This window comes from Pyrgilauda ruficollis, unplaced genomic scaffold (assembly GCF_017590135.1).
Source record: "Pyrgilauda ruficollis isolate IOZ18807 unplaced genomic scaffold, ASM1759013v1 scaffold4, whole genome shotgun sequence".
NCBI classification, from domain to species: domain Eukaryota; kingdom Metazoa; phylum Chordata; class Aves; order Passeriformes; family Passeridae; genus Pyrgilauda; species Pyrgilauda ruficollis.
Window position 1 is genome coordinate 22,766,734 of NW_024525489.1, and position 27,428 is coordinate 22,794,161.

At 43.1% G+C, this 27,428-nt stretch overlaps 2 protein-coding genes across 11 annotated transcripts in view; both read left to right on the forward strand.

The window, feature by feature from the left end:
- The window catches only part of GPCPD1 (glycerophosphocholine phosphodiesterase 1), a 44,385-nt gene extending 28,141 nt beyond the window's left edge, over positions 1-16,244 (forward strand). For 6 of the 9 annotated variants that reach the window (XM_041477022.1, XM_041477017.1, XM_041477024.1 and 3 more), the window contains 10 exons: positions 2-56; positions 1,633-1,725; positions 2,791-2,868; positions 3,702-3,741; positions 4,494-4,555; positions 5,494-5,559; positions 6,402-6,538; positions 7,334-7,469; positions 7,789-7,949; positions 14,434-16,244. In XM_041477022.1, the coding sequence (XP_041332956.1) occupies positions 2-56; positions 1,633-1,725; positions 2,791-2,868; positions 3,702-3,741; positions 4,494-4,555; positions 5,494-5,559; positions 6,402-6,538; positions 7,334-7,469; positions 7,789-7,949; positions 14,434-14,638 (1,033 nt within the window). In that variant the 3' untranslated portion in view covers positions 14,639-16,244. Of the gene's footprint in view, position 1; positions 57-1,632; positions 1,726-2,790; positions 2,869-3,701; positions 3,742-4,493; positions 4,556-5,493; positions 5,560-6,401; positions 6,539-7,333; positions 7,470-7,788; positions 7,950-9,899; positions 9,964-10,702; positions 10,806-12,858; positions 12,910-14,433 lie in introns of those variants that run through there. The other 3 variants (XR_005955919.1, XM_041477019.1, XM_041477018.1) reach the window with 3 other exon arrangements.
- Positions 16,245-16,482: 238 nt separating this feature from the next.
- Positions 16,483-25,730, forward strand: MAL (mal, T cell differentiation protein). Of its 2 annotated transcripts, XM_041477026.1 has the most exons (5): positions 16,483-16,564; positions 19,404-20,687; positions 23,943-24,113; positions 24,251-24,379; positions 24,608-25,721. In XM_041477026.1, the coding sequence occupies exons 2-5, from the start codon at positions 20,601-20,603 to the stop codon at positions 24,680-24,682; spliced, it is 462 nt and encodes a 153-aa protein (XP_041332960.1). In that variant the 5' UTR covers positions 16,483-16,564; positions 19,404-20,600; the 3' UTR covers positions 24,683-25,721. The 2 variants fall into 2 exon arrangements, with proteins under 2 accessions (XP_041332960.1, XP_041332959.1); XM_041477025.1 differs by lacking the exons at positions 16,483-16,564; positions 19,404-20,687 and having other exon boundaries at positions 20,696-24,113; positions 24,608-25,730.
- Positions 25,731-27,428: the final 1,698 nt, after the last annotated feature.

Sequence of the window (27,428 nt, forward strand, 5' to 3'; positions counted from 1 at the left end):
GGCTTGCTAAAGTTCGAGAGAACACCATTGCATCCCTGAGGAGCGCTGCCAGTCATGTATGTGCACACATTTTCATACACACAGCACCTGTCTAGTGCAAACTAGGTTGGCTTGTATACTTAGTTTGCATGATTCAATACAGTGAATGGTAATGGAACTGATGTAAATTAGATAAAATCACTGTGGAAATGGCCTGAGTTACGGGAAGTTAATAGTAGGTTAGACTCTCATTCTCAAGTCCCTTTAAAAAATCAAAACTTCCGTTTAGTATATTCTGCTGGTATTCTAATACAGGGAGAATTTTAATCTCAACCCTGTACAGGCAAGTTGAACAAATGAATCAAATTTTGCCACTGCTAGAGTCTGTCAGCATCCTCTCATGTGGCAAAGGTCTTGCTCAGGGACTGCTGTGTACTGAAACTTGCTGTCTGAAAATGTGACTTGGGAGCTGAGCTGGTAGAATAAACCAATCCTTGTTTTGGTGCTTGCTGCAGTGAAGACTTGAAAACTTAAGACAGAACTTTCAGTTTGGGAGATAATAGCTCCATGTGACTAAATTCTGTGATGGAGGTGGTCACTTTTATTCCTTGCAATAATCTTGATCACTGAATAAAACCGCAGCTGCTAAATGACTCTTTTGAACAGTAGTTCTTAATCCTTGAGTGGACACTACAGGTTTACAGACAGGCTTTTAGAATGCTCACAAGAAATATGCACTGAGGCAGAAATTTCCTGTGAAGTCATCAGCAGCGTCACCAGAGAATTGCTTTCATCTATTTGCAGATTGAAAAGGCTGACAAGCCACCACTTTAAAAATATTTCTGCTGAGAAAAGGGCTGAAAAAACCCATGTTCTCTTTTCTCTCGGTGCTGATTGAAAAAGTGGGTGTCAGGGTGGTAATTTGATGAGTGGCATTCTTGGAGGCCTTCAAAGGAATGACTTGCAGACAGTCAATATAAGTAAAAAACCCCAACCTTTTACTGTCTTACTCTTTATTTCTGGCCCTCCCTCTTTTCCAGAAGGCTGTACTTCGAGCTTTTGGATCTTTCTTCCTTTTTTAAAGCCTAACAGAAAATCATTTACAGCTGAAAAGGGCAGGAGAGTGCTGGATGCAGCTATTTCTGCTCTTGCACAGATTATAACACACTGCTGCTGTGTTACTCACTAGTGACTCCAGAAGTTTGTTCCTGTATGGAATATCTCCCTAAAGCCTTGGCAATGTGGAGCCCTCACTTGTCTCTTGCTGTGGTGGTGGGAAGGAGGGAGGAAGATGCCTCAAAATTATCTGTGTTTAAAACATTTGTGTCTAAAAATATTGTCTTGGCCTTTCTCTGTAATCTGGTTCACAAGACTTGAATCTTATTAGAGGGTTTTACAAGATTAAGCAAGATACATATATATGTGTGTGTGTCTGTATTATGGTAATTAGGATAATTTGCCATATATTTTTTTCATCTTTAATAATCTATTGCTGAACATGATTTAACTGGTAGCAGCTAGGTGTATTCAACTTCTGCTTGATGTCCAGGACCTGTGAATACTTGACAATACTTGCATACAGTTCTATAGTCCTTGTGCACAAGTAGTTAATGGGCTTTTGTTTTGTTCTTTGTGATTTTCGATTCTCTGTAGGGAGCAGCATTTGTGGAATTTGATGTACATCTTTCTAAGGATCATGTGCCTATAGTATACCACGATCTCACATGTTGCATGTCCATGAAAAAGGTAAAGAAGATAATAGCTCTATTTTATGTATAGATATGCCCATTCTAGAAATTTAAAATGTTAAGCTCTCATAGAAATAATTCTGGACTCTCAAGGGCTAGAATGGCAATAAATATGCAGCATTACTTAGTGCATAGAGCAGGGAAATTGAGTTTTTTCCTTTTGATGTTGTAGCAACAGCATTTCAGGTGCATGGTTTGGCACACTTCAAGCTCACATTGTAATTACTGTTTAGTTTCTTTCTGACCTACGATTTGGAAGAAAAAAAGCAGACAACTCTGTTAAATTCTGTGGTGCCTATGGGGCTCTCTTATACTGAGGCCTGAATGTTTGCACTCTGTCCTGTTCTGCTTATCTTCCCTCCTAGTGCTGGCAGTGAATCCAGAGAGAGATTGCAGAGCACACTGCTCTGTCTTCTTGGCACTGGGTCTTGTGTTTTCAAACTCCCACACTCTTGGCAGTATTGCACTTTATAAGAAGCTTGGTTTAGAACAGCTATGGAAATGGACCTTGACCGAGGGGAATGAATATTCAGTGTATCTTCACTCAGCATTGTCTTGCTCAGTAAAAATTTCTTAGTGAAGAGGGGAAGTGAGAAATGGACAGAATTTTTTTGACACCAGATCTTTATTTTGGGAGTGGTCTTTGTGTGTGAATTTTACCCCAGGACATTTATCTTTTTTTATTAGTTTCTGAGACATTGGATAAACAGCAGTAAAGTGAACTGCCTTGGAATATTTTTAACTGCATTTCTTTACTTGTAAACATCTTTCCTGAATACATTAACCAATCAAGTTTTTACAGAATAATTATGCTAATATTTTGGGAGGCAAGAACTTTAAAGCTGTGACTTGCATGAAACACTGGGTTTCTTTCAAATTGTTTTGTGCTTTTAGGTGCCTGTGTTGTTTTGTGAAAACTGATCATCTTATTAATAAGATATCACTTGTATCTTTATCAATAAAATATGAAACATTAATTGCCTTTATGGCTACTATATGAAAAGTGTGTAGACTTTTTTGTTGTTTTCAGTGATGCTTAATTATGTGTTGGTTCTCTTCAAAGAAACTGGACACGGAGCCTTCGGAACTGTTTGAGATTGCAGTCAAAGAACTCACATTTGATCAGCTGCAGTTATTAAAGGTATTGTTTCCTTGCCTAGTACAATACGCTGCGTGTAGAATTTTATGAAGCTTGGAGGTTTTGGGAGTGACTACAGATAGTTTGGGAGAGTCCAGTTTTAAAAATAGTACAAACAGAACAATTAGGTAATTCCAAGAGAAATACTTTTGCACTGTTTTTACAACTTAGATAAATGTTACTACTTTTATCCTCTAGAAATATGGTATCTAATTTTCAAATGATAAAGGGACTGTGTTGAACTGCTCTGCCTTCCAAACAGAAGTGCCCTGTCTAGATAAAAAAGGGATGAGAAGGCTGCTGAAGACCCTGCTGAGATACCTGCCCTCAGTCAAGGAAACCATCTGGCTGGTCCAAGAACCATATGATTCCTTTTACTTAAAATTACTTGGCCTGCTCCCTTTTGTGAAGAGAGCATTTGAATGGAGCAAGGGAGTTGTCTGTGTCTGGCCTGATTCTAGCTCAGTGTGTGTGACTGTAATGTAAAACAGGTCAGCCCTTTGCACTGGATTGAAACACAGAGGAGGGATTAATGTTCAGGCTTCTTCACATCTTGATGTTGAATTATAGTTTGTATGGGTTTACCCTTAACACGATTCCTGAATTTTCAGTGAGCATGTTTTCAGTTTGGTTTTGAGCTTTTCTTGAAATCGTTAAAACAAAGATTGAAAGAAAATTGTGATGTATACAATATGGTCTTTTATTCTTTTACAAATTACTGTAACTATGTCTGTAATAGACTTTTAAATTGTAAAATTATTTACAAGCAAAATTAGTTACGTTTTACATGTAGGAAGATGTGGGTAGAGTGTTAATGTTGCTCTTATGCTCTTCAGCTGGCTCACGTGACGGCCCTGAAATTAAAAGATCACAATGGTATGTACTAGTTTGGAGGAGTGTTGGGATTGATTTATTGCCATGTAATTATATAAATTCTGTGGTTGTAGTTGCTTATTGTAATCACATTTGTCCTGAACATTTCTAAGTGCTTATGTAGTTAATTTTGTGCATGCTGTGGAGGTCTTTACTGGGAAGGAAATATTTGAACAGAAGTTGGGAAGCAGGGACAGAAGGGTAGAAGGCAAACATATAGAACAATATATATTTTTGAATAATCATAACAAAATTGCCAATGATGTTTCCATCTTATGCCTCTCCAACTGTACCTTCAGCTCTTCAGACTTGCTGGCAAGAACTTTGGTAACTGCTGTAGGATGTCTTATCAGTGCTGTAAATTTTTGGCCTTAATTATCCCCCTTTGTAGGGACAGCAAATTATCTTACACATTCTACCTGTATAAGAAAAGATAAAATTTTTAAAAATCAAACAAATAAGCCTTCATAGCCATGGTTTATTGTGGATATAATTCTCTGAGTGAAGTGGTGAGGGATGGGAGAAGCCATTCTGATATATACACACACACATATATATATATAATGGCAAGGTTTTAAACTCCAAACCAGGAATTGCCAACATCATCACGGGAGTATGTCAGTGTTAGAGGAAAAGATGTAAGTAATCATTATTCACTCCTAAAGGCCTTACAATTTTGAGCCAGTCTTTTGGTGTTGGCATTACTGGGATTATGTTCTGTTTGTTTTAATTCAATATTTTATCTTTCTTTCCAGCATCTTTTAAAGAGGAAGAGAACTCTGCTTTTGAGATGCAGCCATTTCCTTCTCTGCAAACAGTAAGTAGTGAATATGGAGCAAAATGACTGGGGAACTTGAAAACCTGTGTTTTACTTTCAGCTTTGCACACATAGCTGGGGGAATATTGATTTTTGGGTTTAGGCCTCTGGTGTCAATACTGGAACTGAGAACAGGCATTTTATTATTTATTTAAGTATTTATTATTTAAACTTAAGTTTAAATTTAAGTATTTATTATTTAAACTGGAGGGTTTTCAGTGCTTACAGGTAACTGTGTGTATTTCAAGCTTCTGAATTTGTGAGCCCAAGCTGTGTAGCTCAGGGTGCACTCAGTTTTACAGCTGCCCCAACATGTGGGCATTGCCTGTTAATGCATTGTCAGTTGTTTCTAATTGTGAAAGAAACCACACCTGGCCTTTGGCAGTTCCTCACAGTGTCTTGGGCATCTTTCAGAGCCAGACACTGAGAAATGTTGAGTGAATTTCCAGTGTGTTTCCATTTAGGACTGGTTTGTGTTAGCTCCACCTTTTGAAATCACCTTGCAAAATTCTTCACAGGAATTTCACATGAAAGAACTTCTGTTATCATGGTAATGGCAAGCTCCTGGCTTACATACTTAAGATGCATTTTGCATTCAAAATAACTTCCTGGAGAAAGAAAAATAAAATTTCTTCAGGAGTACAAATGGGGTGTTTCTTACATGTGTTAAGGTGAATTGACTCACATCTGTATGTTTGTCAAAATCTTGTCCTTAAGATTGTATCCACTTTTATGTATTCATTAAGTTTAAACTGGAGTAGAAAAGGGTGTATATGTGTGTTGTATAAAATGTTAAAAACCTAGGGTTTTGAATTTTAGTGTTAGACACCATTATTAGCATTAAACTCCAATGTATTCTCCCAACAATTAACTAAACAGTGCTCTGTTTTGGGGTCCTCCTTTGCTGTGGGGTCACTTCATGGTAAAATTTTTTTTAGGTCCTGGAGTCTGTTCCTAAAGATGTTGGGTTCAACATAGAAATAAAATGGATCTCCCAGCAAAGGGTAAGTAAACATACATGTGATTTACTTTGTTTGTTTGACATTCTTATGGCTAAAGCTTGTAATTTCATGTGACAATTTATGAGCTGCAAAGGCATAATTTTTGTGGGGGTTTGTGCCTTTAAAAAAAAATACTGCATTATTTTTTGAGCTGGGAGTATAGGAGCACCACTCCAACAAATGAACAGTTTTATTCTTAAAATGTTAAAATTTATAGGATTGAGTTCAGACTGCTTTTGGCAGGAGATTCTTTTTAAAGTTAACAGATCACAACAGGGCAGGCAGGAAAGTGCCAAGAAATTCAGCCTCTCCTGGCCCTGTGCAGGAGCAGCTACAACATGGTGCAGTAATGCAAGCAGCTGCTTCCTTCTAGTCAGCAGGGCTGCAGATTCAGCTGGATTGTGCAGCACTCAGTCCAGAGGGAAATGGTTGTAAAGGCTGGGATTGGAAGCCTGGAGTGGGGGAAGGAGGCTAAGGAGAGTGGTAGGTGGAAGTCAGTATGCTAGAAATAACAACAGAGAGTAGCTGCTGTGATTACTGCTCTTCAGGGAATTTCTTTTGTGTTTTTGTAGCTATAATAGGCATGCCTAGGAATGCATTCCTTGGATGGGGAGACAGGGAGCTTTTCAGTGAATTTCATTGCTGTAAGAATTCAGCTGCACCTCTCAGGCTGTCAGTCCTGGAGAGCTGGAAGCAGCAGTGAACAGACTGAAGGATTGATTCTGCATTCAAACCGGCCAGCCGAGTTCTGACTTTGCTCAGGTTGATTGAGAGACCATTGCTGGTTAAAATAATTTTAGTAAGCATTAATTTAAGTGACTCAAACTTGTGCTTTCTTTTTCCAGGATGGACAGTGGGATGGCAACTTGTCAACTTACTTTGATATGAACACTTTTCTAGATATTATTCTGAAAACTGTTTTGATGAATGCTGGAAAAAGAAGAATTGTGTTTTCTTCTTTTCATGCAGATATTTGTACAATGTAAGTTAAGAAGAGAGAAATAATGCACTTTGTTTCTGAAATTTATTTTTATTTGGTAAAATTTACTTTGTATTTAAAAATACACACCAGGAAATAAATAACAGGTGTTTTCCTTAGACATAAAGTTTGGATACAGTTCCCAAAATAGTTGGGAACTGAAGTGAGACCACTTTGCTATCTGGAATGAGCCTGAAAAATAAAAACAGGTGAACAAAGTCATAGCGGATATTTTTGTCAAGTGCCTTTCTGGATGCATCACTCTTGCTTAGCACAACAAAGGTCAGGGTTTCTTCTGGTATCCCAAAGGCTTTTCCAGTCATACCTGGGGGTTGTGCAAGCCTAACTTAGGAACAAATCATCTTGTTACAGTATTCAGCTTGAAAAATGCATTAGTAAGGTTAGGGGCTGTGTATTAACCATGTTTATAAATTCCTGTCATGGATCTTCATGATCATCATGAATCTGTGCATTTCAGAAGAAAATTACAGAATTAAATGGCCTTTGGGGATTATATATAAACACTGAGGATGTAAGGCTGAGTTCAACATCAAGTCTAGCTTCCCTTAACATGTGTGTTAATTTCCAGTAGTGGCAAAAGGACTCAGTTGAGCAGTTTGTCAGCACAGTTTGATGCTAAAGTTTGATGCAAGACCATCTCCTTGTACCAGCTAGGAGCTAGAAGAACATGCAGGAAAGAGAGGAATTCCCCTTGAAACAGTGAGATCAAATCTTTGTTTTTTTCACTTTTTTTTTTTTTTTTCCCCATTTGTTACTTGTGGACTTTTTTCCTGGCAGGATCCGACATAAGCAAAACAAGTATCCCGTGTTATTTCTCACCCAAGGGGAATCTCAACTCTTTCCAGAGCTGATGGATCTCAGATGTCGCACAACTCCCATTGCCATTAACTTTGCACAGTTTGAAAACTTGCTGGTAAGCTGACAAGTTAAAATCAAACTGAATTATTACTGCTTGTTTTAAATCTATCATTTTTGGCACTAATGCTTTAAATTATAACTAACCTCACAAAAGAAATACACTAATATTGGATAACTGCCAAAAAAAGTCCATTGTTTGAAATGGTTTTTAATACAATGTTTTAAAAATAGCACTGTAAATAAACTCTCTAATTCTATTAAATATTTTTTTTATTATTATGGATGAAACAGTAAGGAGCTGCCAGTGTTAAAAGATTAAAAAAGCTGATGTAAATGTCTCAGAAACATGGATTTGAATTGATTCTGTATTTCAGGGAATTAATGTGCATTCTGAAGACCTGCTGAGGAATCCATCCTTTGTTACACGGGCCATATCCAAAGGCCTGGTTATCTTTTCATGGGGCGATGATGCAAATGACCCGGATAACAGGAAGAAGTTGAGAGAATATGGTGTTCATGGGTTAATATATGACAGGTACTTAGCTGTGGCTTTTTGAAAGAATAATCACAATCACCACCATCATCAAGCTTAGAAACTGTTGTAAATTGATTCTGGTGAAAGTTCATGTTGCTTCTTGGTTAACTGTGTGCACAAAGTACAAGGACCCCATAAATCTGGACCAAGAATAAGTCTAACACCAGTTCCCACTCCTTCAGTTGTATCTCTCAAACAAAATAACTTTTGTTTTCATATATGTAATGTTTTCATATATGTAATTTGGTCCTTTAAAGAATCAGTGTATGGCATACATGCTTAAGATGCTACTAATATTCATGATAGTAATTTTTAAGTTACGTATGTGATGTAGTGAGGAAAATGTTATTGAATTGTTTGACTGGAAGTTTGAGCGTTCTACATGGAGCTGTGGAAATAGTTAACACAATATTCTCTTGTGTTTCAATACTGTGAATTCGCATTTTCCTATTAAAATTAGCTTGGAGTGACTCCAGGGCAAACTACCAAATTAGTAATTTCAGAAAGTAGCTATTACATCCAAAAATTCAGGTAGAAACATCAGAATACTGTGTTAAATATTTTAACAAAAGAGTTGTTGTGTTATTTGGTTGCTTACAACAACCCAAAGTTTTAGGTCTTTTGTCTTTGAAGATGAGAAATTCATCAATATGAGATGAAGTTTAATTTGAAAAGCTGTATTAAACTAGAATTTCTGATAGATAAGAAAGTAATTGGGAAAGCATTAAGTGTAACTGAAGTTTCAAATTACAGAAGGCTTTCAAACCTTCTGCTTTAGCAAGAGTATTGCTTTGTATATTGTTTTACCTAAAAAAAAAAAAAACCCAAAAAAAACAATACAGAGGAAAGGGGGATCAATAATTGTCAAAGGCTCTGTTTTATAAAGTGAAAACGGAGAGCCAATTTAATCACCTCTAGGGGCAAGAAATCAAATAAATATGTTTGCTCTAGGGTTCTAGGCTCTCAGTGTAAAAATAGTTAACTCTTTTCAATCTGTTGTTGTCTGCTGAGTCTCCTTTCAAGGTGGTGGGTCCATTGCTTCTCAGGTTTGCCAGAGGTGCCACTTCTTGTGCTGTGCAGAATGTCTCCCATTCACTGGCAGTAAAAAAAGGAATAACTAGGTTTTTACACTGGGGATCAGCTTCAGACTGAAGACATGGACACATAAGTCCTCTTTCCTGCTGCAGCAGTGCTGTGTGCTGCACCTCTGCTACAGCTCAGGATTGGGGCCCCCTTTAGTCACTGAAAAATACCTCTGGACTAGAATGCAGACGAAATAATCCTCTAACTATGTAATGTGCAGTCATAGGGTAATGAAAATTTATTCTGTGGTATGCATAAGCTAAAGTGATACATTACTGGTGGGGTGTTTTAATCAAACACCACTGCATAAAGCGTTTGTGAAATGTCTCTTCATCTCATGTCTACTAATCCAGTCTTCCAGAGTTGTTAATTACTCCTTGTGCAATAGATACTCACTACTGTGGTAAAACAGTAAAGCAGGGCACAGCCTAATTTCTGACTTCATGTTGCTTTTATTGCTTTAGATACTCCATGCTACTTAAATGTTGTGGCATTTATGTTGAGGCTGCAAGTCAGCTACTCGTCACCTTATGTGTCCTGTTGTACTGTTTGGTGTGTTTTAAGTTGTAGTAGGACAGTAGAACACCTTTTATCTCTCTTTCTGATAACCAGCCAATTCATGTGAAGGCTGAATTCCCTTGTGGATTTAACTGAACAAAAATTTCTGAGCCTTCCTTCGCTGTTTAGATGATCTGGATTCTTGACAGTGTTCATCTCTCCTCTCGCTGCTGCCTCCTCTGTCACTTCCGCTCCAACGTCTTCCCATTTTTTGGAGAGGAGCCCCAAAATTAGTATTAACTCCAAAGCTGTTATTGCAGGCTTGTTAAGTGTAATTTCTAAATGTAATTTCCCTTTTTTTTTCTGTAGGCCAAAACAAACAATGGGATGTCCCTTTGCAATTCTTAATTACTTTTCAAGTTTTACTAATTGTGTGAGTAAAATTAAATTCACTCTTAATGCAGGTTAGGGATAGGACAGTTTCTGAAAGTTGCATCAGATGTCTCAAGGTGGGCATTTTGAAATGCAGGTGGTACCTGCAAGTCCTGGAATGTAAGGATGTAAAACCTGGCAGCAAACATTTCCACTCACAGCTGGAGCTGCTGGGTAAAGAGCCAGTCTTTCAGATCACTTGAGACTTGAAGTTGTTATTTAGAGTTTAAATAGGTATGGTGTCATTATCCATATCCTGTGCTGTTTGGAATTTAGAAATAAATTTAAAACTAAATTTAAAAAGCAGAACTCAAGAGAGAGGTATTTACATGACTGTTCCAAGGTCTAAGTGATAAGTAGGGACTGCAATAATCTGTTTTAGTGTAAAGTCAGTTCATGCTGTTGTTGTGTCTTCAAATTCCAGAATATTTCCAGGGCTGAATTAAGATGGTGCTTCTTCCATGGTTTCTGTGTTTTTGTTCTCTGGATTTGTGGCCAAGTCCAGATACTTATCAAATATGGTATTTTGTGTTGCTGTTTACTAGGCCTTTACTTACACCGTGTTAAGTGCTAATTATCTGAATAATTTAGGAAGTGAATAGAGGAATTTTAGTGAATTTTAGGTTGCTTGTATGTGGCCCTGAGTTACTGTGTGCAGTAGTTATTTCTGAGATTATGAACTGTGTGCATAGAGATATTTTTGTAAGCTATTTTTTTTCAAACTTTAATCATCCATGTAGAATTGACCAAAACACTGTAGCCAGTTGTGAAGATGGCAGAAAAACTGTGTCCTGAATACCAAAAGTTGGTGATACCAAGCACTGGGCAAAAAAAAAAATGCAGGTAGGGGGTCTGGCTTTGCTTTGCATGGAGAAAAACTGCAAGACTAAATCTGGGAAGCTTACAAATGCCAAAAATATTAAAAGGCTGATCTCACTGGGGCAGAGGAAAGAACACAAAGGTACTCCCTCCCCCCATCCAGGCCTTTCTCCACTTGGGCTGCAAATTATCACAAACACTCAAAGTCATTAATCCAAACAGATGTTCTGGGATGCTGGGGTGATATTCTCCTATTTTCCTATGTTCAACTACCATTCATCTCAGGGTTTAACCAAATTATTTTAATTAAAAGGGCAGCCTCTACAGAAAGGTGCCATGTCTGCCTTCAGGCTTTTATTTGGGCTCTTAAACAAGAAAATACTTTATGTGCATGACTGGGTATCTTCTGTCTGCACAGAAATCACATCCTTAAAATACTTTAGTCTGATGTCTCAGTTTTAATTAAAGAAGAAATTTCACCCTATTGTGAAATTCACTGGCTTGATTAAAACGCTGATTTTTAAAGCAGGATTTCTGAGGTGATTTATCTGGTGTTTTTCTCCTGGATAGGCTTTGGAGACAGTCCAGAAAATATTTCTGTATTTAAAGGTACTTAACTCAGTAAGAACAATGCAGCCTTGTGTTTTTACACCTGCTGGCTGTACATTGAATACCAATGTGGAGAGGGGGTGGGTGCTAGCTTACACTTGCATCATCTTTTCTCATTCACTTTACATGATCTGAATTTTGTTTGTTGAATAATACACAGAACTGCATAAAAATACTAAATCACTATTTCCTAAACATGGATGCTGAGAGCTTTTCCATGAGAGCTTTGTTCAAATACTTCAGTTCCTTGGGCTGCATGTTGCATTTGCAGGCAAAAGCTGTGCTTGACTGGTATTAGTAGCTTCCCAACATTTACACAAATTTAGCTGGCAATCAAATCAAAAGCATTTTAAACACTTCTCAAAAGCACAAGACTGCTGAAATCTGGGCTGCCCTGTTTGCCTGAAACTGCATGTTACTTAAATAACAGCATGGATATGTGGAGGAAGTGTAGTAGGAGTTGATTTATAATCTACTCAGTGACTGAATTAAGATGTTGTGCAATGACAGTTTAAATTTTCCCTATTTTGTGAATTGCAAAGTAAACTTGGAAGTTTTTCTGGAGATCTAAAGAAAAGTGAAAAGCTTTATTCAAAAGCTTCAGAAAATCTTTTAAGCATGAAAACAGTATTTCAATGCTGCTGCCTCTTGTCTTGTATATGTTGTCAGAGGTTGCAAAACACCTTTCAAGAGCCAAACATTCAAAAAAAAACATGCAAAACACCTTTCAAGAGTCAGTTTTACGCCCACTGCAGAGCCCTGCAACATCCTGCGAGTCTTTTGTAGAAGGTGCTTACTTCAAAAAGTAATGTTTAAAGGACTTGTCAGTCTCCTGCAGGGCTTGCTTGTTAGCAGGAGGTTGGATGGAGAAACTTTGGTGGGTAGTTGCTTAGAAATTATTGTCCTGTTGAAGAATGGAGGATAGGGAGATGAGTTTATTCCTTATCTTTACAGTGGTGTTGGAAATAATTAGATAAGCACTGGAGCTCTGTTGCTGCAAGCTAGTGGTGTATTTTTGTGGACCCAACATGCTTGGGTCCACAAAAGTACACCACTAGTTTGCACAAAAAGTAGGGTCAAGAAATCCTGAATTTTTGCTTTGAGTTGTCTTCTCTGCCTTTGGTTTAAAAGAAACCAGATACCCACATTGGAGTGGACTGGCTCTAGTGGACAGCTTGAAAGGAGCTTGGAGGCTTGAATTCATCCAGAATCTCAATTGAAAAGAATTTAGAATGGAGCAGGAATTAAAGAGTTTATATTTGTTGTAGTAAAGAACTTCTAATAAAATACTTGCCAGAAGCTGCTTAGAAACATGCTTAGCCATGTTCTAGGAACAAGGGGCTTAGAAGAACCATTCTTTTGCTGTTCTAGAATCTAACTGATGGGAAAGGCTTCAGATTCATAGTTTCTAACATGTGTTTTATATAGAATACTATCCTCAAGTTTGTGTTCTGTCTGGAATTCACAGGGAATTCATAAGGTGTCAGCTGACTCAACTGAAGAAAGCACAGGAAGGAAGGTAGAGCTGTTATTTTGCAGAAAGTTTCCATTGGGCAAATTTGGGTCATATCTTAGGCCTGTATTGGATTACAAATGGTGTGCAAGTAATTCAAATCCTATTCCTTCTGTCTGGATTTCATCAAACTGGACAGCATCTGTCCTCACTTCTAGGAGTTCCTTCACAGAAATTGTCCTTGACCTTGCTGTGATCCATATCAATATTTCCTGTGGAAGTGTTTCCTCACTTGAATGCCATTATTGTACCCATCTTTGAGCTGCATGTTGGTTTTGGTGTCTTGGAGTTGCCAGCAGTCCACAAGTTGTATTGTCAGGGTAAAAGGGCACCTTGCACTCTCTCACTTGAGCACTACATTGTTTTGTTAGTGCCATTGGTTCCTTTTGGGCATAACTTGAAAATGTGTGAGAGACAAAGGATGATGAAATAAAAACAAACTACTTTCTTGAAGGAATCATAGTGAAGTATGATCATTCTTAAAGACTAAGGCAGAAGCCATAATAATTTCTTGCAAAAGTTTTCATTTGAAGAAGAAAAACCTGAAGACCTGCAATACCTGGAACTATGTATATGCAGCAACTAAAAATGAGAGCAGCTGGGTACCAGGATTAAAATTTTGAATATAAACATGCTGATATTAAAAATGGATGTTGGGAAATCAGGGTATATCCTTGTTACAATATGTGTTGTACCAATGTTAGGTTACAGGAGCACCAATGCTTTTTCTTTGTAATGAACTACACCAGAACAGTGTTTGAGTTGTGCTCAGTGCTTGCACTGTCACTCCAAGTGTGGTTTGGATTTGGACAGTCTGGTATGATGCTGACACTTCAAACCTGCAGCTTTGTTTACATGTGTGAAAACAAGAAAGTGAAAAGAAGACAGACTGTTTAAAGTAGTGCAGATGGTTAATCTGCATTAGGTGTGCAGAGAGGTCACATTTTCTATTTTTCACTCTTCACTTAATATTGTGGTAATGATGGTGATTTAAAAAAGAAAAAATTCTGAACTGGGGGAGATTAAATACTTCTTGAAACAGTAAGTGTACACTCAATGCAGTATTATGTGCAAGCAGTGTATTACAGTCTGTTCAAATAATCTCAGGGCTCTGAAATTTCTTGTGCTTTGAGCTTGGAAGCCTGGAACACTACTCTTGTTTCACTGCTTTGTGCCACCTGTAAAGTCACATTTGCCAGGAGATTGAGTGTATGCCAGTAGGTTTTTAGTTCATATCCAATGAACTAAACACTAACCAGATCACATTTGTCAGGAGATTAAGTGAGTGTATGCCAGTAGGTTTTTAGTTCATATCCAATGAACTAAACACTAACCAGTCTGTGTAAAGGGAATACCATTTTATATTGTGAGATAAGCAGCAAAAATTAGGGTACTAACCCCAAACAAACTGACTTTGGGACCTAATTTTGCTCTGTTAAGGAAAAAAACCCAGGTGCTTCATCTGGTGTACCTTTCTGTGGGCTGCTAGTTTATACTGATCAGTGTTTTTTTCTTTTCTCATTCATTCAGGATATACGACACAAATCCCGAACAACCAAATGTATTCCAGGTGGAGCAGCTGGAACGTCTCAAGAAGGAGCTGCCGGAATTGAAAAGCTGTTTGTCCCCCTCAGTTAGCCACTTCAAACCCATAGCTCCATGTAAATGCCATCATTGTTACCTGGAAGAGAAGGCTGTAGATAACTTGAAGAGTGTTCAGATGCAGAAGGACTAATTGTAGGCAGAATGCTGTTTTGTATCTATAGAATTTTCACCATTGGAATAGTTCTGTCTATGCTTTTAGGTTGGTTTGGTTTAATTTTAAGCCTTCAAATAGCAATAACTGTGTTCCTCCTTCCTGACAGTACTGAGTGAAACTTCAAACAACGTTAAAATATTCAGCCAGTAACAGTTATTGTTCCAAATTACATGTACAATTTTAACTTTTTCCTCACATCCTATCAAGTCTCGAAAAAGAAAATTATTATTATATTATTTTGCTTTTTTAAAAACCAAAAATTAAGTAGTCTCAGTAGTGAAAGCTCAGAAGCTAAACTGTAGAGAAATTACAATAATCTGATATTGAATATGCTGAAAATTTGTTTTGATTTTGATTTTACTTACAGGCTGACAAGCTGTAGCATTTTTCTGACAGCAGGAAATTGAGTGGTTTTAAGATACATATAAATAGATCTGGCCTATAAAAAGATCTGAACAAATTGGTACCTCATGTATATGTATTTGCACTGGTAGATCCACCTGTACAAAGCTTTGTGCCATTTTAAAATATTTTATTTTTTAGCAAACTGCAGCTCCTTTTCCCCCATTTCATTGGATATTGAGGCTGCTGCCTTTGTTTCCTCAGCCCCCAGTTCAGGGGCACAGCAATCAGGGGGGAAGCACGAGTACAGGTTTTTCATTAATCACACACACGCCTGCTAAACTTTAAAAATGTTGCTAATAATCATGACAGAATTACAGAAACATCTTCAGTGGTCGAGAATCTTTTTTGCACAGTAACCTTAATGAAGAGTATGTACCCTGCACAAACTCTACAAAATGCATGCTTTATCTATTAAGCATGAATTTTAGGTGTTTGCTGAGGTCCTTGCATCTTTATGGTGCTAGTTATGTGTGAAGGGTGCAAGGACCAACTCAACAACTTAATCTCCTTTGCCTGAGAAACCACAAGCCTGTTATTCACAAACATTTGGAGAAGAGGCTATACCATACGTGGTATGTATGTATACCATACGTGGTTTGTCTTACTTACTTATAATGCAAGCTACTGGCAATTGTATTTTGCAAAATTTTTGGCTTTTACCATGGAGCAAGAATCACAAATGTACTGGATTCAGATAATCAGTATTCTGTTGGCTGGTATCTATCCTGTGTAATTTATTACAAATTCATAGTTTAGAGTTCTTAGTAGATAAGTATGCATGTCCCTTCTCCTCCTGATGTTGCAGGTCATGCCAACACAACAGCTGTAACTTTCTACTGAAATGTTAATGTATAATAAGAATGGAAAATATTTATTTTTTTTCTCTTGTAAATCGACAATGAAAACAATAGTATGTACTATATTCTTTATATACAGTCATTGCTACATATAGAACTGATTGTACAAAGAGTAAAGCCATTGCAAATAAGTGCTTGAGCCTGCACTGCTGAGCAGTTTGAAACAGCTTGTTTTGACTTGTGCATTTTAGTATTTAAAATTTGTTTGTCCTGCACAAACAGCACAATAGTATTAGGTATCTGGAAGCCTTCTTTTATTAAAAAAAAAAAAAACAAAAAACAACAAACAAATGAAAGCGCAAAACAACCCTAAACCAAAACTGGAAGTGTGTGAGCTGTGTTTTTCAGAAGGGGAGGGGGCACTGAACCAGAATCTTGGCATCAGGAACCTGTGGCTGTTACTTGATATATTCCTCATTATGTGATAAATTCTTTAATTTCCTTTCTTAATTTTTTTTCTCATTTGTGTACCCTGTGGGGTCGTCTTGACAGGTCTTCAAGGCTTTGCCAGCTGTTACTCAGCTCCTAGCAGAGTTTGTGTCACTGGGTGTGAAAGCTGGGCAGCACATCCTCGGAGATGCTGAGACACCTCTTCTGTGCAAAGGGGGTTTAAAAGCTGTGCCTGCTCAGACTAGTCCCGGTGAGATGCTCAGGCACCCTTAAAATCTTGTTTCCCAGCCTTCAGTGCTCAGGGAATAGCACTTGCCAGTTCTCTTTGAGGGGAGTGGGGGTGGAAATAAATCCACCCACTGTGGTGACTTTACAGGACAGTTTTGAGCAGTGTTAGTATTGGTGTTTTCTTGCTGACTCCTTTGCTTCTGAGTAAATTGTATCAGCAGCTTCCTCCAAACCTGAGGAGCTTCAACAGCTCTCCTGCTGTGCCAGTTCTTGGAGCTGAGCTCACAGCTTGGGCACGCTGAGCTGCTGTCACTCAGCCACTGGCATTGCAGAGGGGATAGAAGGAACCAGAGAGCAGGAATTTGGGATCTGGCAGGGGAAAGTGCCCCCTCCTGCTCTGGAGTGCTTGTTGGAAACCAGTGTGCTCCAGGGCAGAGATGGCTTTGCTCCAGCCAAGGGACTGCTGCAGAATTTTAACCCAGAGATGTGGGAGCTGTAGTATGGGAGACAGAATTTCTCTCTTTGATTTTGGAACATTTCCTTCTGCCCCACCCAAAAACTGGGCTCTACATCTGTAGTATTGGTTGCTGAATGACACTCCCACACCATGCCTGTACTTGTGTGTGTGGATATATATTTATATATGTATGTATGTAGCTGGACAGTGTGGGAGCTGGTCATGACAGAGCTGGTGTGTTATGATACACAGTTAGCTGCTACATCCAAAATGTCTCCAAATAACTGGGCCTTCACATATTTTCAGTCACATATTTTCAGTCACACAGATCTTGTACCTTAACTGTAAACATGCAGCAAAAGTCTTGGTCACAACAGCTGCCAGCTGAGGAAACACTTGCTGACCCCACATTTGTCTCACACCTCTGGAATTACACCCCCCATCCTGGAGTTTTGCACTTTCCTTCTCAGCTGCATCCATCATATCAATCTCCCAGAGCCCAGCTTTGAAGCTTGAAACAGCCAGCAACTGCTTCCATGCTGTTCCTGGGCAAAAAACCCAGCCCTGGCCTTCCCCTTCATCTTGCAGCCTGCAAACTGCACCACATGCAGGTCTTTGCTCTTTCTTTTCACTGTGTGTGCCCTCAGATTCTCTCACAGAATCTATGTCCAAAATTGAAAAAACTCCAGCAGCTGCTCCCTCAGAGAAGGTCCTGGAAGAAAGAGCCAGTGGTGGACTACGCCTTTCTTTTGTAACTTATAAACTGCACTGAGGTGATTCACTTTCCCTTCTTCAGGATCCAAACCTGAAGCCCTCCCCTACTTGCTCCCACTAAAGGTGTCAGGACAAAAAAGATGTTGGCTTTTACCTTCCCACTGTCACCATTCAGCACTCCACCCTCTATCCCTGTGCACTTCCTAGCCAATTAAATGTCCTGTGATGCTGCCTCAGAAACCCAAAGGGCAGACCTGAAGCCAAAAGTGTCTAGACCCTACTGGCAAAATGTGCCAGGACAAAAAGAAATACATTTATTTTGGAAGGCAAGCAGGTGTTCCTGGTGCAGATAAGAGGCTCCCCAGGGGAGGTAAAGGCCAGCAGCTGCTTTTTTCATGGCACTTCCCGTGTGGGAGCAATCCCCTCCCAGGAGCCCTGCACCAAAATTTGAGTGCTGCTTCCAGTGTTGAATACATCCACCAGGGACTGCTCTAACACTGAAGTTCTCTCCAAGGAGCTGCTGCTGGTTTCTAGGTCCCCGGGGCAGCATCTCCTGCACCACCAACGATGGGGTGAGGTGCATTCCTTAGCAGATAAAGACATCCTCATCCTCTTTCTGGAGCTCACCTCCAGTGTTTGGATACCAGCTCCAAAACTGTGTGTGTCCAGGGATCTCTTTCAGAGAAGCCTTTCCAGAACAGAAAACTCTGGTTTGTACCTCCCTAGGGAACCCTGTAATGTCATCCTTTTCTTTCAGGTGGCCAGTAGCTGACAAGGATGAATAAATGTCTGCCTTATTTAAATTGACAATGATTAGATGAAAATATAAAAAGAGAAAAATGCAAAATGGCAAAACATCAATCTGATCAGAGTTACTGCACAGTAAAGCTGCTAATACAGTGCTCTAGGTATTGCACCAATAACAGAGCCAGCTTAATTACTCTCTAATAGGGGTTGATGTCACTCATCCATGTCACTGACCATGGGCAAGCCTCTCAGCCTCCAGAGCTGTCCCTGAGGGGTGTTCCCACCCAAGGGGAGGATCTTCCTGCATCTCAAGGAGATATGCTGGGAAAACTGGGACTGATCTTTTGTAGTACGAAGAGGTTGATTGTCCTGCAAAGTTTAGATTCTGTGTTGTTCTCAGCAGAACATGTTTGAGTCAGATGTTACCAGCTCTTTGGTTTCTGCTCAAAACTTCCATCTCTCACTTCCCTACCAGGCTCTTCCACGTCCCTGTTGATGCCCACCTCAGTCAGAGGGGCACCCTCAGGAGCCTCAGGAGTGGCCTCATTTAAGAGAGTTTGGTCAAGCTGTCTCAGCATTCTTCACCATTGAACTCAGTGTTCTACTAAACCCCTGGTTTTTAATCCATCACCAAAAATTTGTAAATAAGAAAAAGAAGGGGTTCTTTAAAGCTGTCCCAGCCCTTCCAAATGGAACAGCTCTAGTGCCCCTGCCCCTCATAATGCAGTTGCTTGTTCCGCACACCAGTCCTGTGGTCCCAGGAACAGGAGAGCTTCATCTCCATCCTTTACAGAGACAGTGAGACCCCTCTGGAGCTATGTCTCTGTCTCCAGCTCCAATCCCTACATTCCCACTGCTTTCAGCTCTCCCTCTTTGCTGACTGGTTTCTAGGTTTGCCTCATATCCAAGTTTTCATCCATTACATGTGGCTGTGTCACCTTAGGGCAGATGGAATCTCACTGGAGAAGTGGGAAATCAGATGGATGCAGCAAAAACACTCTCCCACCTTTGAATAAGTCATGAAGGTCTGCACGGACTCTGCATTTAAGTGAGAAAAGGCCTCCAGAAGAAAAAGAAAGATGGCATTATCTACTTAGATGTTTTTGCTTCAATAGACTGGAAATGGTAGAGTTCAAGGTCTGGGTAAGAGGCATCCATCCCACCCCTTCACTGCCCCACCAGCTCTGTGGTTCTGTGCTTGCTCTGCCAAGTAACCCTGCCCCTCACTTAATCTGCTTATTAAAAGCATTTCCCCAGTTTTTCCAATGTTGCAGCCTCCTCCACTCATCTGCCCCCCTGCTTTCTCCAAGGGACAGGTTTTATCCTGCCTTCCTTTCTCAAAGAAAGTCCTTTCTTTGCACTTTTTGGCCTCAGCTTCTGGAGTTCTGTGGTTTTTGCTGTGTGCCCAAGTGTGTTAAAAAGGAGTAAATATTCCATATGAAGAAGAGGGGGAATGACTTGCTCCCATGGACTACAGACAAAAAGATAAAATTTAAAAAGTGAAACTGCCTGGGAAGCCTCATCATTTTAGGTCATTTGTGTTACCTTGGCATTTCCAATCTCCTTCAGAGTTGATGGAGGTGGCTTGCCCTGCAGTTTGATTGCCCTCATCCCTGGGTGTCGGTGGGACATTTCTAGACCCCGCTGCTTGCCCCGTGTCACATCCTGGCCTGCCTTGGCCACCAGCCACCCTCGTGTCCTCTGCCGTGACCACCTCAGGGGTGCGGGGCCAGGCTGGCTCGCTGTGCAAAGCAAAGGGGACTCCAGGCTGTCCAGGTGGATGGGCACAGGTGTCCCCTGCTGCCCTCAGCTGTCACCCCAGTGCCACTCGGCCCTGCCCAGGGACCTGCCATGCGGGGACAGCCGAACTCTGCTCCCAGCGCCCCGGGGCTGCCCCTGCATCTCCCGAACGCCTCCCATGTGACTGCAGGTCACAGGGCTTGGCCACACCTGTGCCACTCACAGCTGTCTTCATCTGTCAGCAGGAAGCAGGGAGGAAAGGAACCAGAGCAGGAAGGGGAGAAAAGAGGAAGAAACGAGAGCAGGAAGGGCAGGAAAGGAGGGAGAGAGAGGGAGACGTAAGGAGGCTGCATTCAGCAGTGAGGAGCAGAGCGGACAAGCGCCGTGCCAGAGGCTTCCAATGTCCTCCTCAACTTCCACCAGCACTTTGCCCAGCGGCCTGGCCGTCCTGACCACCTTCCCAGATGTGCTCTTCATCCCCGAAATCGTGAGTGCTGGCTTGTCCCTGGGGGAGGGCCGTGGCTGCTGGCTGGGCGCTCAGCACGGGTCGTGCTGCAGGTGTCCGGGGGTGAGTGACACTTGTCCCCAGACACACGGCTCAGGGTCCCTGAGCCACAAAGGGCTGAAGGGCATCTCATCCTTGGAGAAAACCACGGGCTCTGAAACTCTGCTTTAGTCTGCAGTGGGATTTTCTGGAGCCTTTGAAAAAGGTTTTGATTTCCTGCCTGCAAAACCAGCAGGGGTTGCCGGTGGGTTTAAGCAGGTTGCCAGACGGGGGTGGTTAATTACCCGGCGGTATTTTAGCGGATAGCACAGGCAGAGGATGAGCTGCTCGCTTGGAGCAGGGTTTTAGGGCGAGCCGAGGGAATTGTGTGCAGCGGCCGGGGCTGCGCTGCTCCATCGCGGCATTCCCGAGCCGCAGGTGCGGAGCTGCGGACCCTGGGCGTGTGGGTGAGCGAGAGGTGAGCAAAGGGTGAGCAAACACCTCGTTACTTCTTCCCGCATTGTAACTTCACTGGGCAGGAGGAGATCACAATCTTTAGTGGCTTTGGCGCACGTGGTGGAAAGCGTTCGCTCCCAGCTTAGGTTATGAGATAAAAAGTCTCAGCTTGAACTCTTCCCCTGTCCTCTGCCCCACTCTTGGAAAGAGCTCCTCTCACAAGAGCTGGGGAGGCTTTTTTCCAAATTCCCAGCGCTTTGGTCCTGCGTTGAAAGCTCTGGCTGAGTATTGTAGGATGGCATACAGATTATTCCCTGCTAAAAACTTCAGCTTTGCCATCTGGCACCAAATCCTTTCCTGTCACCCAGCTTGGTCTGCACTCCTGGGATTTGCAGCGTTCTCCTGGTGATAACACCGTAGCAAAGAGGATGTAGGAAAGGCTTTGCTTCAGCCGCTCCACTGCGCTCTGCAGACCTGGTCTCTGCCCGAGAGCAATGCCAGGTTTCCTGCAGCCGCAGGAAGGAGGATGCTGAGTGCCTGTGGAGGTTTTGGCTGGGCTGACATTGCCAGCCGCCCCTGCCACTGAGTCGTGTCAGCCCTGTTGGCCTCAGAGAGCTCATTCCCCTTGAACTGTTTGTTTGTAATCCCTGTCTCCAGGGGATTTGGCAGGGCAGCTTGCTGAAGTGAGCGCCCTGTCCTTTGGTTTGGGTAAGATCTGGAAATGTGCATCCCGAAGGCCCAGGAACCGCCCAGGAAGGAGGAATGCTGCACGACTGGATTTCTCCATCTCCAGGCAGATTCTGGGCTGTGCTGCTGTGTGACCTCTGCTGTGTACAAAGGAGGCGGCTGCCTTGAATCAGAGGGATAGAGAGTTTCTCATTCCTTAGTGGAATCTCAGGTTGCCTACCATGGGCCAAGATAGTAACATAACAAAACAAAACAAAATTGGCATTTTAAACGCTAAGAGGGTTGTGAAATTTTCAGAAGATCCTGCCTGCAGCTCAGATGATTGCCACATTTGCATGGGCTGATCAAAAACTACCATTTTTAATCTGTAAGGCTCAGTTTAATTCTTGTAATCTATTTAATTTGAAGAACTTTCTGCATATATGGATACCCAGACGTGTGTGGAAAACCTGAAACAAGCTGAAAGCAGATAAGTTTGCTTTGTAAAAGCTGTTTAAAGGATGAAATTTTTTTCTTAGACTGCTGTCCACATCCTGCTGTGAGTTATTGAAAGCCTCTCAATCCTTCCTTCCTTTTTATGAATCTTTACCATAAAACCAAAGTCAATAATCAAACCACGTCAAACTGACTTTTCTGAGTGGGTCAGCACAGCCTGCAGGAAGGAGAGATGGTGAGGGGTAGGAAGTGAGCTGTGGTGCTTCTTTCCCCAACCTCACATCTCGCCATAATTTGTGCTTGATTTTAATGGAGCAGCCATAACGCTTTTCCCCAGGATTTTTAGCTGCAACACACTCATTGTGTCAGCACATGGGTGATTAAAAGGACTGGATTAGTGCTCAAGGCTCAGCCTTTGGCTGTTACAAGAGGGCCCAGAAGAGCAGCACTCTGGAAGACCCATTTTCACTCAGGTCTTTGCCACATCTCAACCACATAATTGATGTAATGTGCCAATTTGCATAATGGCACCAACAAACTTTCCTACAACTGTGGGCTGACAAAAATGATGTAACATTTTCTGAGTTACCATAAATCAGAGACTTTCTTTCCACTTGCAAAATGATTGGAAGGAAATGGAAATGGAAATGAGTATAAGCTGGCACTTGGATGCTGTCTGGGATATGCTGGCCATACAAGGATCAGAATGACCTTAGAGTCAGCAAGGCTGTCCTACCTCTGGACATTTGCCTGAATCCCAGAGTGGCTGGTGGTGAGGGATAGGTCCCCAGAACAGCACAGGTCCACAGAGTGTGGGCTCAGCTGTGGAGCTCCTTATCACAGGATGCTGCACAGACTGAACTTTACACAGGTCAAGGAGCAGCTGGGCTGATTTGTGGCACAGAACAGCTCCTGAGGGCATTTCAGTGCAAAGGCATCACTTGCACTCCAGGCATTCCACAACACTGAACATAATGCTCCCATCCTCTTGTGCAGGAGTCTGCTGGTGAAGGGATGGAGCCTAGACATGGCTGTGTACCACCAGGAAACCCATGGCAAACTCCCAAGGCTGGCTGAGAAGGTCCCACCTGCTCCCACACCAGCACTTGGGACCAGGCACAGCTCTGGTGTAGGCAATGAAGGATGACTCAAAGAGCTGGAGCAGCAACACAAGCTTCCTTTCCCAAGCAGGAACTGGGGGCCTCAGGCTCTTTTCCCCTCCCCAGGTTTGAGGGAGTCAAACCTCTCCTCAGCCTGTTCTCTCCTTTCAGAGTGGTAGTTGCATGTGACCTTTGTGAGGGCAGGTGTCTGTGCTGCTCGTGCAGGTGAGCTGGGTTTGACACTGCTGCTGGCAGAGATCTGACACGCTGGGTGTGAAGCAAACACACCTCTCCTAAATCAGCCTCCCTGTTCACTAAAGCCAGCCCTCAGGGGGGTCTGAGCCAGCCTCCTAAGCACACTGGTGTAGGGAGGGTGTGAGTGGCAGCGGCACCAGTGAGGAATTTTTTTGGGTCAGGATCAGTGGCAGATTCCCAGCTGAATGCCCATTTTCGAGTGGAGGCTGGCAAGAACTCATGGGCTGCTGCCATGTGCAGTGCCAGAGGCGTGAGTGGCTTTTGGCTCTGCTCTGGACAAGCCACCTTGTCCCACACTCAGCCTGTCCCCCACTTTGACTTGCAGATCTTTGGGGGCCTTGTGTGGATCCTGGTGGCATCCTCGAAGGTCCCAGACCCCATGCTGCAGGGCTGGGTGATGTTTGTCTCCGTGTTCTGCTTCGTCATGTCCATCTCCCTCCTGTGCCTCTACCTCTGCGGGGCTCACGGCGGCGGCGGCAGCTGCTGGGTCACCTTGGTACGTGCCTGTGACAAACCCTGGGGTGGGTTTGTCACCAGCAGGGTGCTGCTGCTGCTCTCCAGACTGCAGCCCGGGGATGGCTGTAGGGGCAGTGTGACTCCCTCGGAGGTGACTGTGTGATCCTTGTTCCTTAGGATGTCATCTGCCACGGCACGGCAGCGCTGTTCTACCTCAGCGCCGCGGTGCTGGAAGCCTACATGACCTATTCCCTCAGCTTCTTCCTGCCCCTGGCACAGAAGTACAGGGAGAACATTGCTGCCGTGGTGAGTGCCTGGCAGGAGGGCAAGGAATGGCAGCAGGTGGCTCTGGGGTGGCCTCAAGTGCAAGTCTGTATTTGCACCAACAGTTTGGGGAGGGGGGAGAGAAACTGGTCGCTGTCTCAGCATGCACGGGTGTCCCCAGACATGTGGCACGTCACGAGGCGTGGGCTCAGTGCTGGAGTGGCACCGTGCCACAGAACACTGACGGGCTGGTGTGTTTTTCCATCCCAGGTATTTGCATTCGTGGCCACCCTGCTTTACGTGATCCACAAGGTGTTCTCGCTCCTGCGGTGGAAATCGTCCTGAGAGCCTGAACAACCCCAGGAACAACGGCTGCCATCTCCAGGCTGGGTTTGGGTTTTGGTTTTTAATGTATAGCCTAGAAACAAGCAGCTTTTTATGTGGGATCTTGGTGATGAAGACATGGAGCCTGCCAGAGAAAGGAATATCCTGGCACAATCTGTTTCCCTTCAATAGCTTACAGGCTGGGTACAGTTTGATGCTGGGGCCAAAAAAAAAAAAAAAAAAAAAAAAAGCCATCCAGCTTTAAAAATTATAATATAGTTGGGTTCAAAGGGCTAAAATATCCCTGGACTTCACCTTTATGTGTCCAGGATTGTTACTGCTATCATGGGAAAAGTGAACAAGCACCAAGAGGCACAAGTGTGAAACTGTGTCATTTTAATTGCTGTGTGCCCATTTAAGTGTGTTGCCCCCCCTAAAACTGCTGCACAAATTAATATTTTCATGCAGTTTCTGAAAATGCCTTCTCTGACTTGCAATGAGCAATGGGAATATTTACCTCAGCTCAGGAGCAATGTGGATCACTGCAGCTCCTGAAGGGTGCTGCTGAATTTTGAGGCACAGCTGTAAGGCCAGGAATTACCACTGCCCTTGATCCCACCCCTACAAAGCACAGCCTGGAAGGGGCCCAGTGTGCTGTAGGAGAATTCCCTGGGTGATCAGAATCAAATCCTCAGCAAGCAGAAGCAATCAACTCCTGCACTTGGTGGATGGCTACTCTCTCACACACTGCCACGGTGTCTCTAATAAAGATGGGTTTGCTGTGATTTTGAGAATGGGTGAGTCCTTGCTGCTCTTTTTCCCTTTGCTGCACCCAGGAACAGCCCCAGGAGCTCTGCACCCTGACAGGGCAGTGCCACCACGGGCGCTGAGTGAGTGCCTGTGTGGAGCTCAATTGCCAGCTGGGGTTAAATCTCCACAAGCAATGAACTGAAATGGGGTTTAGACCCAGGAAAGGATGTTTTCAACATGTTAGAGGTGCCTAAAAAACAGTGGTGCTAAATTATCTCTTCCAGCTTGTGGGGCAAAGAATGCCTCCATTTTAAGTCTGAAGTTCCTGGAATAACAATGAGGACTAGAGGACAAGAGGGAAATAAAAGTTGACTTGGAGGCTCCTCTGTTGCTTCATATCCGGGGAAACTTTTCACCTGTGACCATGGGTTTGGTTTGAAGCTTTTTAATTGCAAACTAAGGAAAACATTTGTGGAGATTTTCTCCTCCTGAAAACCAGCCTGACTTGTTTTGCTTGTGTTACTGTGACAACAGGGAACTGGTTGCAACAGAGGTGGAAAGAGAAATCCCTTTTCAGAGCAGGGAGGGAACTCAAAGCCACTTTGGACAATGGCACACGGCTCTGAAGCTCAACATCCACCTGTTGAAACTGGTTCCATCATCCCATCATCATGGGGTGTGTGTGGGGGTGTTGGTGTCCAGTTTCTATTAACGCCCCTGAATGTGACAAGGGAACACAAAGATGCCTTTCTGCTTGGATGTGTTTACAAAGGCAGGGATCTGCAGCCCTAGCCTGGGCCTTGGGATGAGCTGTCTCTGTTCCACCTGCACCCAGGTGTGCCCAGCACCCAGTGCTGCCTGTCCCCGCACATCCCTGTGCCTGTGCCTTGTGGCCATCCCATCTACAGCCCACGGCCTGGCACAGCCCCAATCTCCGTCCTTCTGCTTTGCTTTGCCCTTTGCTTTCCCCTTGCCCACCACACACCAGTTCACACCAGTCTCCCTCCATGTCCTTCTGTCCCACCCTGTTTGCTGAGTGCCTCCCCCACAGCATCAGCCCAGCCTTGCTGGAATCCAGCAGCAGGGAAAAGCAGCCAGGTGCTGCTGCCATGGCAGTGTCCAGCGGCTGGAGGGACACCAAGGGAGGCTCTGTGGCCCCAGTGTCACCTGGGCCCAGCTTTTGCCTGGGGAGGGCTGGGCATATGGAAGAGACTTCCCCCCACCACTCACAGGAAATGGAGCTGGAACTTTGACACCCTCCTGGTGTGACCCCAAGTTCAACCCCAGGCAGCTGAGCAGGGGGAAGGGGGGTCCCTGCTTGGCACAGGGCTGCAGGGCCAGCATGGGACAGTGACACTGGGACGTTGCTGCTGAACTGCAGCAATGTGCACCTTCCCTGCAAGGTGGGAAGAAAATGACATGAAAGAGGCTCATCGTGCCCAGCTTTCCTGTCACCTCAACACAGCCCCAAAGACTGCCATCCATGCCCTGGAAGCTGGGCAGCCCAAGGGACCTGTCTGGAAAACGGCACTCCCCCAGCACTTCCTGAAGGGAAAGATGCTGCCCAGAGCTCAGAGAATCTCCCAGGATCTCCAGACCACATGTGCAGCACATCTCTTCCCCACAGAGAGCCCTGAGGGCAGCACTGACCCCAGAATTTGCTGACACTCTGCTGGAAACATGGGGCATGATGGACACTAGGCTAGCAAACCTTTTCCCTTGGGGACACTTCCATGGGGCCAATGGCATTCTGGCAGGGCTCCCCAGGAGGTGGGATGGCTGGCCCTGCAGTTTGTTCAACACAGACATCGCAGTCCCTGCCTGCAGAGCTGCTCCCAGCCTGGCCCAAAATCCCACATTAATGGGGGATTAGTAACTAAATCCCACATTAAATGCCCTGTACTTGCTCAGGAGTTCCCAGATCCCTCAAGACTGGTATCCCTCCATCGCTTCGATTCCCTTGCAGATGTAACTGGATGGAGCAGCCCATTTAAAAAGCCACAAATCGGGCTTTTTT